Here is an 11,974-nt window from a genome sequence, read left to right as displayed (position 1 = left end):
GACGGGGCTGCATCACACTGGCCTCTGTTGCCAAGGAGATATAATGGTGGAGCCTGGTAGTTGTAGGCAAAAAAAATTAAAAACCTCACAGAGGGTCGTACCCACATGAGACAACGTGCTGCATCCTGCACAAGGTTCACAGGTTTTCAGGGATGGTGGGCTTTTGTCAATCAGATTCTTCTGTAACAGCCGAACGGCAATAGTGTGTGTGGGTTTATTTATTTATCTATTGACAGACTCCCCCATCAATAAATAATGAGGATGGAGAGCAGTCGTGACTAGCACTGCATGCATCTAGGAACTCGTACTCCGCAGCTTTAAAAAACAGGCTCATCGTTTCAGGGAGGCATTTATTTATCTTTTATCAGAAACATTCACACCGGGAGTCGGGTTCCGTTTATGATTTATCGTCTCGGAATTAGACTAGAAAAGCCAGAAAGAGAAACAAGGTCATCACATTTCCACTATCCACATTTCCTCACTCGTGTGAAAAGTCACACACTGTACATCAGATAAAGTGCCTCGTACAATATGTCTGTGCCCGTCTGTGAATCAGTGTGACGACATACAGTGCTTTATCCAAGTGGATTGCATTCGACTGAAGCCATCCACATTAACACTTTAATTCCGTACAACGTGTTCAAGGTCAGCTCCTGTGATCTGTCTGTAAATTAGAGAAAAGCTCACCCCCCCCCCCCCCGTGCAGGAAGACTACCTCTCTCAGCACGGCCGAGAGCGGCGCTTCATGGAAATCTGACTCGTGAACATGTGTGAGCCCAAACACAAAAGCTATTCTCTCTGTCGCATGTATTCTGGGATCAGAATTCATGCCAAAAATGTGAATGAGGGCAGTGAATTTGGTTGGATCTGCTGTGCTGTGTAAAATGGGGGATTATTTATGGCTGGTAATCCCTGTGAGGAGGGGCCGAGGGCTCCTCTGGCTTCTCTGCTCACGGATGCACAGTCTGGACAAACACCCACTCTCCTCCTCTGGTCTGACCTCCCTCCAGTCGTTAAGCAGAAGCAGCGGCGGTGGCAGGCACATGACGAGTCGGGAGACGGCGCCGGTCACGATGCATCATTCCCCTTGACAGCCACAGGGGGCGCACTCGGTCTGCCCACACCGCTTACCGGTAGGAAGAGCTGGCTCCGAGCCTTGCTTCTGCAGGCAGGCAGGGGGACAGCATTAACACTTGGAACAGTGACAGTACCTACCTCAGACAGATTAGTGGTAATATGGAGCAATATGGCTATTGTAGAGAGTATTCACAAAGCAGCAATTACCTGAATATCTGTCTCTTTTGTTTGTTTGAGTAACTGAGACAATTTATGATGCACATCAGAGTCAAGGTCATAGTGAAGATTGTGAGGATAGTTGGGGATAGAAACGCCAGAAAACATCACAAACAGAAGTTTCAGTTTCAGTCGCAGATTAAGGAAACAAAACTTCTCGGTTCGGGTTAATTAGACCCTCAACCAGGTACAGAGACTTTCTGACAGAACTCCCATGTGAGTGCCAGAGATGTCCAGACCCATGTCCTGCTGTCATTAGGCCACTGGGTGTCAGTGTGGTGATATTCTGATAAAAGCCACCGTGGGCACATCCTGAACACAGTGTGGTTTCACTCTTTATCGGCTTTTCCTCCCCCTACCCCCTCTCCCTCCCCTGTCTTTGTTATCTCCCGCCCCTGCTCACCTGGGCTTGCCTGCGAGTGGGCCGCACAGGTTGGTTGTCAGGATGGTTGGGCGCCCACGGCCCCAGGCTCTGATTGGAGTAGAAGTCCATGGGGTAGACTTCCTTCCAGCTCACTTCCTTTAGAGCCACAGCTGCCTGAGAGACAGACAGGCAGATAACAACAAATCATGTTAAAATGAAAAAAAGAAAAAAAGAACAAGAAATCTGACAAGCTAAAGGTGCAACACCAGCATCCTACGAGCTGCTGTGGTGCATGATGCTGCTGTTTTTTTTCTTCTCCTGTTATCTAATGGATTTGCAGTTTTTGGGCAAACTCCTGCAGGAAAGCACAGAGTGATGAGAAGACGCAGCATATACCGACTACACCGACAGGAGCTGTGTCATTACATTAAGCTGGGATAACAGGCAGCGTTGTCACGTTATCCCAATGCAGCTGCACTGCATGACACAACAGCTGCTGGAGGAGAGCGTCAACACTGGCATGACAGTGCTGTGACATAAGTGCAGACTGCTCCATATGGAGGAGAAGTGCTGGTGAATACTGATTGTGAATGAAAGAAAGAAGCCCTGAATGACTGAACAGATGAATACACGTGCATGAAAGGAGGAGTAATGGATTGTTCTTTTATTAATCTACCCAACTGCTCATTCATCTTTCTATTCAGACTTAACTCTAGCTTCACACAACATGGGATCGTTGTAGATATCATATAGAAACATGATGAGAAAACAATATATATATGATAAAACTAAAAGAAAAAAACAATTTGACTGATAAAGGAACTTATTTTAAAAGAAAGAAAAAAAAAACGCAGCTTCAAAGTGATGAAAACTCATCTGCGGGGACATAACTCACAGCTGGTGTGCAGCGACTGTAGTTTATTTAGTTGGTATGGTGTGTACCAACAGCGTCAAGGTAGTGTTCTCTTACACAGCAGCTGCATCTTTAAATAGAAGCAGGAGTATAAACACATGTTCCTATGAACGAGGAACATTAAAAGGATAAAAAATAATCAGTCATGGAAAAACACATGAAAATGTGAAAAAGACCTGAAAATTATGCAGATCGAGTATATTTTTTTCCTCCCACGTTTTCCCAGTGTAACCCAGGTACTGTGCCGCAGGCTATGTATACATGTTTGTATAAAAGATCAAATGTATTATACATCTGGTTTCTGTGTATCTGTCCTTCAGGTATAGCAAATAAATAGCAAAGGCTTCTTCCTTTACATCCAGACATTAAAAATACAATATGTGGGTTAACTAAATCCCCTACTCGTTTCTCCTATACAAACAAAAAAAACCCCTGTATACTCATACATTTTTAAATATCTTATTTTTTTGGTCTGTCCCCACTCTTCTTCCCACTCTTCCTCCTCTTCGTTTCCTCCTCTGCCCTTATTCCACCCTCCTCTCATTTCTGTAGCTTTTACCCACTGCTCCCCTCCTCTCGCCTCTCCCAACAACTGCCTCTCTCTCTGTGGAAGCTAGCTCCTCTTGCTAATCCCTGCTCTGACAGGAGAGCCAAGTGTGTCTTATTGACTATAAATATAACATGAGACGCACTGAAAATAAATGCTGCCCCCCCACCACCCTCCGCCCCTCTCCTCGCTCACTTTACCCTCCCATCTCGTTGCTCTTCATCTTCATTCTGAAAGCCACAGTGAAAAAGCAAAAGTGCACCGAGACGTGGAGATGTGGGTGAATTAAGACTTTATCACAAGGGCACATATAGACACAATTGTAGCTGCAAATTATTTAAATGTGCCGACATTGTTCCCAAATAGCTGCCGGGGCGAGAGTCGTACCACAAAGGGCTTAAGAAAACAGATTGCTACTTTCCTCATTACAGCCGGGGTGAATTTCACACTTTAAATGCACCATTATGGACCTCAGTCAAAAAAACAACACGAAATAATCATCAGTTTCTCTCCTAAGGTGAACGCTATCATTATTCTTAATAGCCTCATTCTGAAATGCAGCACAGGCAGAGCACGCCGACGTGTAGTTGGAGGAAAGAACGTTTCAAAACAAAATCTAATATTCAAGACAAGCAATTCCCCTCGCAGCCATTTCACAAGGATTCAAATCAGTAGCAAATCTTTGAGGAAAATTGAATGAATTAATAGCTGACATCAAATGGTAACCAGCCAAGTCACATAATAGCACATAACTGCCAAACCCATCACAAAGCAAGCTGTTTTTTTTTTCCGTAGGCTTGCTCCAGCAGCTGCAGCGGCACACAAACAAACTCTTTCTTTGAAATGGATCTTTATGAGTTGCTGTCCGATCCATCTCTCTCCCTTAAGAAAAACAAGACAGCTGCAGGAGGAGGTGGGGTTGTGTTCCTATCCGCCAGTAGGGGGGGCTAGTCTGCTGCTGATGCTGTTGTATATGCATGAATGCTGGTGTGCTTTATAGCAGGGATAGAGGGAGAGGAGAAAGGAGGGAGAGGAGGAGGAGGTGTGCAGCTCCATCTTCCAGCGTAAGCAGGCCCCGATGAGTCTTACACAAATTCACCACCCTCCTCCATTTTTAATACTTAAACATTGTAGTAGTTCTCCCCATCTCCTGATGGAGGCTTCAACAGGACATCTGTCAAGGGGTCTTTGTGTGTGTGTGTGTGTGTGTGTGTGTGTGTGTGTGTGTGTGTGTGTGTGTGTGTGTGTGTGTGTGTGTGTGTCTCCTCTTGCTCTCAAAGGTGCAGGTTTACCTCATACGGAGACAGCAGGGGTTTAGAGAAGGCTGAGCCCCAGTCGATAGAAAGGCGTGGACAAGCGATCTGGACCCACCTGTAGAAAAAGACAAGGTACAAATGTGTGCTCAGATGTGCATCGACGGCTGAGTACAAATGTGTAATTAGAAGCAGTCTGAGATGCCGAGAGACCGAGATCCTATTAGACAGGCAGGGCACATCTGCAACTCCACACTGCATGTGGATACGTGATGCAACGAGTTGTGCAGGGCGCCTCCCTCCACCTGATCTTCAGCATCTGAGATCCGTCCTGATTTGCAACGGCTTTAAAAGGCAACCAGGCTACACTGTCTGAATGCACAGCTCGCCAGTAAAAGAGGGAGTCTGAGAAGAGAGGGAGGAAGGTTTTGTGGTGGTGGTGGTGGTGGAGGAGGTGGTAGTGGTGGGCAGGCTTGGTTTGAAAAAAAAAAAAACAGGCGAAGAAGTGAACAGAAATGAAAAGATGGAGGGAGTGCAGTGAAAGGAAAGAGGGAGAGGATAGGTAAGTGTGAATAAAAAAGCCGCACCAGCCAGGTCTCCACGGATGTAGCCTACATAGCTGGCAGACAGGGTGGTGGTGGTGATGGGGGGGCTGTGTATGAAAGAGATGGGGAGGGGGTGAGAAAAAGAGATAGAGGAGGACACAGATATACAGTGATAGGGAGTGAGAGCAACGACAGGGGGAAAAAAACAGAGGGAGGAGGGGAGAAGAGGCGCAAAAAGGAAGAAGAGGAGAGAGAACGGAGGCAGAGGAGAGGAGGAAGATTGGCAGGGAGAAAAGTGTTGACTCTGGAAAATGCATGAGAGAGAGATGAGGAGGGCGTGGATGTAAACAGCTGGAGGGAAAAAATGAACAATGGGAAAATGGAGACTGAGAGCAGCGGCCGGGGCAACGGGGGTTAGCTTTCACAGATCAATGCAATCCACAGCTTCATCTCCACTGTGGGACAGATCCCGCCTTGTCCCCAATGCCGACGACGGAGCTCCATCAGAAATATTGACAGAATAAGAATTTAGCTGCAGTGCATATAAAAGCCCTGGAGACAACACTAGATGGAGGTAAATGCCAATAAGAATTTATCTGTTTGAAATTTAGGTAAAAGGAGTAAAGGCCTGTGCAGAGGCACAGATGGGAACAGTTTTCTTTTGCCGTCACTGCTTAAATACGTCGACGCAACTGCATCAACTTCCCCATCTGTCTATTCTTCATTTCCAACTTTCACACAGTTTCTCAGCTGCAGCATTGATTGCACCGTTGACTCTCACTCCACTCCTCTTTCTGTCCCCCTCTGGGAAAGTGCATGGCATTTTCAAATAACACACACACACAAAAAAAGGGCTCCTCCCAAAGAGTGAATTCCTATTCATCGTGCTAATGTGAAAGACAGCTGAGTCAGAGATATTTGCACAGAGCAGCACATACCCTCTAAGTTTGCAGAGTTCGGACGGAGAGATGGAAGCTGAAGCATGACCTTTAAGTCCATCAGCCTCTAAACATAACTGGAACACATTACGTAGCCAAACACTGCACATGTATCAAATCAGCCTCAGCCCATAAACACAGGAAAAGAAGGAACTAATTACAGCGAGGAAGACTGACAGTTTGCATGTGTGTGTGTGTGTGCACTTGCATCTACAGTATGTATGTGCACGTCTGTATAATGAAGTGAAAAGAACGCTGGGGGAGGTGAAAGAGGGAGGGGGATTAATAAGAACGAAATCCTGGTGGCTGCGGCTCTGAGAGGAACGTCTGAAAGGGAAGGCAGAGAGGATCCCTCCCGAGGAGCACATCGTCGATTGGTACATAGAGCTGGAGGGGACTTTTCTAATATTAGCACTGAGACTGACTGAATGGTGCAGCTCGGTGAAACACAGGGTGGCAAGCCAGGTATTGCCCCGAGGATGCAGCCCAAATTGTTATTTGCTTACTTTAGTAGAAATAAGAACCCCTTCAACACATAGAGACTTATAAGACTTGGAGGAGCAGAATGCAGTGAGGATCATTCAGTGATATTTAAAAAGGGAAAAATCACATAATATTTGGTGAAAATATGCAACATGTGCCTCCGCCCAGGCACGGATGCTTTACCTTGCAGCCCATTACACCCTGACACTGTTGGGAGGACCTCCACCTGCGTGGCTCCGTGTTCACACCCTTCAGCCGCCCAACAGCAAGAACAATTAACCTTTCAGCACGGCGGGAAAACGGAAAGTGTTCACCTTTAACGGCAAATTTAATTGAATTAAAGCAAACTATTTGAATTTCAATGGAGTCAAAAATTAAAAATTGAAACAGAGAGATAAAAGGCTGCTGTGCAACTGGGTGGCATTTGCGGTCTACTTGAGATGAGTGTGTGTGGTGTGCGGAAGTCGGTACAATAGTTTATAACATGCTTGGAGGCCACCTAATTACACACTTAAGAGCATATGCTAATGGTGCCTCTCTGTATTTGAGTGTGTGTGTGTTTAATGACAGAGAAAGCCTGGGGGTATAGGCTCTGTACAGTGCGCTGTGTCCGCCCGTGCTGCAGAGCACTAATGCGTCCTTTACCACCGCACTGTGTTTCTCCATCTCTCTCCTTCCTTCTCTTCCTCCTTCAGCACAACCACATTCAATCCGGCTTCAACCACCTGCTGGTTTGTAAAGTCTAATGTAGCTTTGTGCAAGACACCTGCATTCCTATTATGAGCACTGAGGGAAAAATAAAAAGGTCGAAAAATGAAAAACTAAATATTCGCTGAAGAGATCCACTCAATGTTTTCTAACAATATCCCTCTGAATAAACACCTATGAGTCATGATGCAAACAATGCTGTCAGTGTGTATTGTCTTCAGAAACGAGGCCTCATTTTCCACTTTCAGCTCAAACCTGGATTCATTAAGAAGGCACTGACAACACTTTGCATTTTTCTTGTTTCACATTGGCAGAAATACCCAGAAATATCATTATACTGAATGAATGTGATTGTCTCATAATAGAGGATACTGTTTTTGTACATTATTTAAACATGTTTAGCGCAGCATCGTAATGTGTTTAACCACTCAAAACAAACAGACGTATAAATAATTATAGGTGCAAAGCATTCTGGGCTATAAACATGAAAAGGCCTATTTAATAGATATACCTACAGCTGCAATCTTATACAGCACTGTAATAGATTCCACTTCATAAACATTATGTTTCTAATGTAATTTTAGAGAAGCGCTAATTCCACTAAATAATCATTATAGAGGCTGTAGTGTGTTGTGTTATTTAACTGTGATCTGTTATACTGAGAGATGTCCAGTCCATTTGTATAAATAAGAGAAACCTAAATGGTATATCTGGCCTTAATTTTGTATTCAAGCACTTTGGTTTTCTTGACACCGATACCCTGGATGCAACTGAAACAAACCTTGCTGAAAAGCTTTTTGTCTCTAATGAGGGTTTGTTGTGGTCGGGCCGAATCGTGCCTGACTTACATAATTTTGGAAGTGCACTTATACAGTACATCAGTCTGAAGAGGAGGGCCGAAAAAACAAAGAAATAAAAAATGTTGCGCTCGCCACGATCCCTCGCTTTGATAACGCAGCCCCCTCAACTACCTCTGCATCTCTCTCTCTCTCTCTCTCTCTCTCTCTCTCTCTCTCTCACTTTCAGTCTCTCTCAGACCTTCTGTCCCTCTCTCACCCACTCCTGCCTCACACATCACACCTCTCATGGATCGGCCAGATCGCCATGGTGAGAGGCTGATCAGAAGGGAGTGTGGGGAGCGCATGTTTGTGCGCGCGCGCGCGTGTGTGTGTGTGGGACCATGTGAGTGCCTGCATGCGAGTGTGACTGGAGCTGTTGCACATCAGTGTCTCACTAATCCCTTGGCCGTCTTCACCTCTGCTCTTGTGGCTGGAGGTCAAATAAATCAGAGAAACTGCACCTTCAAGCCTGAGCACTTTTCCTTGAAGTACAGCGTTAAATTGGTGCAGAATAATTCAGTCGCTGCCACTGTGATTATAATGACCACGTATTAATGACGAGATCCACGTGTGCATCAGTGACGTCTCACTTCGCTAATAATTTCTTGGTACACGAGGGACGGGCTAAGTGTTTATGATGTGTGATGTGAAAGTGTTTGCGGTTTCTTTGTTTTCAGGTACAAGGCAAAATATTTTAATTTTAAAAAAGAAAGAATTTGGAGCCTAAAGGTAAAATGAATAAATAAAAATCCATCTTGGGCGAGGGCAAGTCTAATTTTGTTTTTGTTTTTTATTATGCTCAGCCTTATTGTGACAGCACAGTGAAAAGTAAGCATTTTAACTGATTCTTCATGCATAAATGTCTTTTCTACGCCCTGAGTGTCTATGATAAGTGAACTGTATCAAGCATCCGAGTTAATTACACTGGACCATTTGCTTTTGCTACAAAGGAAAAACTATGGGATGTGACCAAGACATGAATGTCAATTTTGTTTATGAAGCTCCTCATTATCGTGTGCACAGGCAAAATATGCCGACTCTCCAATTATGCGATGATCTAATGATGCTTGCAGAATATTTTTCAAATGCAACATCTAGGTGACTACTTGCTGTTGATCATAATATCTCTGCCGGGGTCCATAAAGGGAAAGATATATTACCCAGCTTTATTAAAAACACACACATCGATAAGTAAGAATTAGGAAAGAAAGAAAACGATGAGTCAAAGGAAGACGTTTTTCAGTTTCATGCGGAAGAAAATGGACTAATTGAAACTTTAATGGTGCGGGAAGCCGGCAGGCGGACAAGGAAAACCGATCACGAATAAGAAACTCTTCAAGTCTTTCAGTGCAAACCAGAATGGCACTCAGCAGAGAGCGTACCTCAGAACCTCAAGGCCAAACAATCCCACACGTCTGTCTTGCTTTCATCATAGGGAGAAGGAAAGGAGTCTGCTAATCGGCACTAAACTGTACAAACCTATAGATGTCAACAACATAAACATCAAGATCTAAATGTTATTTCCTGAGCAATTGACAAAGATGTTGAAAATGCTGAGTTAGTAAAGGAAAGTGATTTAGTTTTTTGGATCTACTCTGATCTGTGCTCAAATTTAATAGGTTCATACTCCATCGCTCCCCCAAGTTTGATGTAAACCAGTTTACTACTGTTTGTGTTAACCTGCAGACAAATAAATAGACTAACTAAGAAAGAGACATAGATGAGAAAACTCCTTAATGGAGATAAAACACACCAGTAAAATGTTCACATGCATTGTCCCTCGGTTTCCTCGTGCATGGCTGTAAACCAGCAGAAGGTGTTGTCTTGGTCATTTTGTTTGTATTCATGTTCTGATGAGAAACAACATTTGGGTTTGCTTCTGCAAGGCTTGGTGTTTATTTACAGGGGCCAACAGCACATGGCCAAACATAGATGTGCATGAATGCCACAATACATAAACAGGGGATGTTGTGTTTGATTGATCTATGTGTGTGTGTGTGTGTGTGTGTGTGTGTGTGTGTGTGTGTGTGTGTGTGTGTGTGTGTGTGTGTGTGTGTGTGTGTGTGTGTGTGTGTGTGTGTGTGTGTATCTTCATACTCACGCATCTACGTCTGACATTAGATCCAGCTTGCCGGGGAAAATCTCAGACAGGAGCACTCGAGTGAAGCACTTGCCCAACGACTGAAGCCTGGACTCCAGGTGCTATAGGAAGAAAAAGAAGGTCAAGTAAATGTACCAGTTGTCAAACCATCAAACACAACTCTGCCTTTAGTAGAAACTCCACTGCATTAAATGCTAAGTAGCAGATCACATAGCCCATGACTTCCCCCCAACACACACAATGCTTTGAGCATTCCTAAGGGTCATCCGAACGTTTTTGATCAACAGTCAATCTTACCAGAAAGACTTTTTTAGCCAGCTCTCACTTTCTGAACCCTCATATATCCATTCATCTATTTTCTGCTGCTTACCCAAGCCTACATTGTGCTGAGAGAAAGTTAAGGAAGGTAACAGACAAATCCCTCTCCTCGCCAGAAGTCCTTCAGCTCCTCCTGGTGCTCTCAGGCCAAGTCAGGGTGTGTAATCCCTCCAGCATATTCTGGGACTTTCTCTGGATCTCTGTCCAGCTGGCTCTGGCCTAATGGCTCCACAGAGAAGTATCCAGATAAGATCCCAACAAAGGCTGTGGTTCTACTTCTTTACGGATGTTCAATCACCTCAACCTTTCACTACCTGGACCCAGATGTAGAGCAGGAAACTGTTTGGTTGCCACTTTCTTGCAGTAATTACCCAGAGTTGAAACTATAGGAGAGGGCAGCTTTGCTTCAGGCTCCCTCTTCATGAAAATCCAGCACTTTATTGCTGACACAATCCACCTGTCAATCTCATAGAACATCGTACACTCGCGGATAAACAAGATCAAGTGATATTTGAGCAACTAATTCCCAAACGTTTTGTTCTGTTTTTGTTCCTGAAAAGTAAAGTACCCTCAGAAAGAAGTGCTGACAATCACTTCACACTCAACAGTAAATTGTTACAGTAAGGAGCTGGAGGTCACAGCCTGATGAAGCCAACAGAACTACATCATCAGCAAAGAGAAAGTCCTACAGTCACAGTCACACACACACACACACACACACACACACACACACACACACACACACACACACACACACACACACACACACACACACACACACACACACACACACACACACACGTCTTGACTCCTTGGGTGTGCCTAGAAACTATGTCCATAAAGATCACAGGACTGGAAACAAAGCAAAGCCAAGCACAATCCACCGAGGACACACTTTGATTGTTGCTGAGGATACACACAGAGCTTTCACTCTATTCTTACACAACATCACGAGGGATACAATCGTAAACCTTTATAACCACACACACACACAAGGAAAAAAAACCAATAAGGCCAGTTTTCCTTGCCAGTTTTTAGCCCTCAGCTTTGCTTGACATTTGAATATGCATCGGACCCCTCGCATCCAGACGCACGGGTTCATGTAATTAATCAGTAAGTGAAAATGCCAGTTCAAGACACTCTGCTCCTCTGCCTTGGCGGTTTTGGCGAAGGTTTTATTCAGGAATGCAGGTGGCTGAGAAACAAAATGTTCCTTTGGTGAGATAAAGGTGTGCGTGTTTTCTTATATCTACTGTCCTTGAGTGTCACGAGACATTTCTTCGACTGTGCTCTTATCGCAGGAAGCGCTATCTCCTTATTTAACACACTACACTACAGCAGATCACTATGGGAAAGCTGGTCTATTTGTTTAAACAGATTTTCTTCTTAATCCATCCCATTTTCACTCTCTGGTTGGAATGTATACATGACTGCTAACTTCATCTGTGAGGACTGGTTATATAGAAACAGGAGCACAACAATATAAGGCTCACAGTGAGTGATAAATCTAGGTATGGTGCGATTTTAAACCTTTTTTCTTTTGTTCAAGTGGAGGTGCATGATGTTATTTACATTAATTTCAGACTTGATCATGTAAAGAAGGCAAACGCAAAACAAATCTGAACCGAAAAATTACAGAAATACTAAATGCAGGCATATAAAACAAAGAAGA

At 44.2% G+C, this 11,974-nt stretch overlaps 1 protein-coding gene across 1 annotated transcript in view; it reads right to left on the bottom strand.

The window, feature by feature from the left end:
* Positions 1-386: 386 nt before the first annotated feature.
* Positions 387-11,974, bottom strand: part of dph1 (diphthamide biosynthesis 1) — a 50,811-nt gene continuing 39,223 nt past the window's right edge. Inside the window, exons 9-12 of the mRNA XM_034604629.1 lie at positions 9,985-10,085; positions 4,410-4,488; positions 1,697-1,831; positions 387-1,162 (exon numbers count right to left, since the gene is read on the bottom strand). Of these exons, the coding sequence (XP_034460520.1) occupies positions 1,079-1,162; positions 1,697-1,831; positions 4,410-4,488; positions 9,985-10,085 (399 nt within the window). The 3' untranslated portion in view covers positions 387-1,078. The remainder of the gene's footprint in view (positions 1,163-1,696; positions 1,832-4,409; positions 4,489-9,984; positions 10,086-11,974) is intronic.

This window comes from Hippoglossus hippoglossus, chromosome 13 (assembly GCF_009819705.1).
Source record: "Hippoglossus hippoglossus isolate fHipHip1 chromosome 13, fHipHip1.pri, whole genome shotgun sequence".
Lineage (NCBI taxonomy): Eukaryota > Metazoa > Chordata > Actinopteri > Pleuronectiformes > Pleuronectidae > Hippoglossus > Hippoglossus hippoglossus.
The sequence above is the reverse complement of the archived record's forward strand: the minus strand, read 5'-3'. Positions and strand labels throughout refer to the sequence as shown.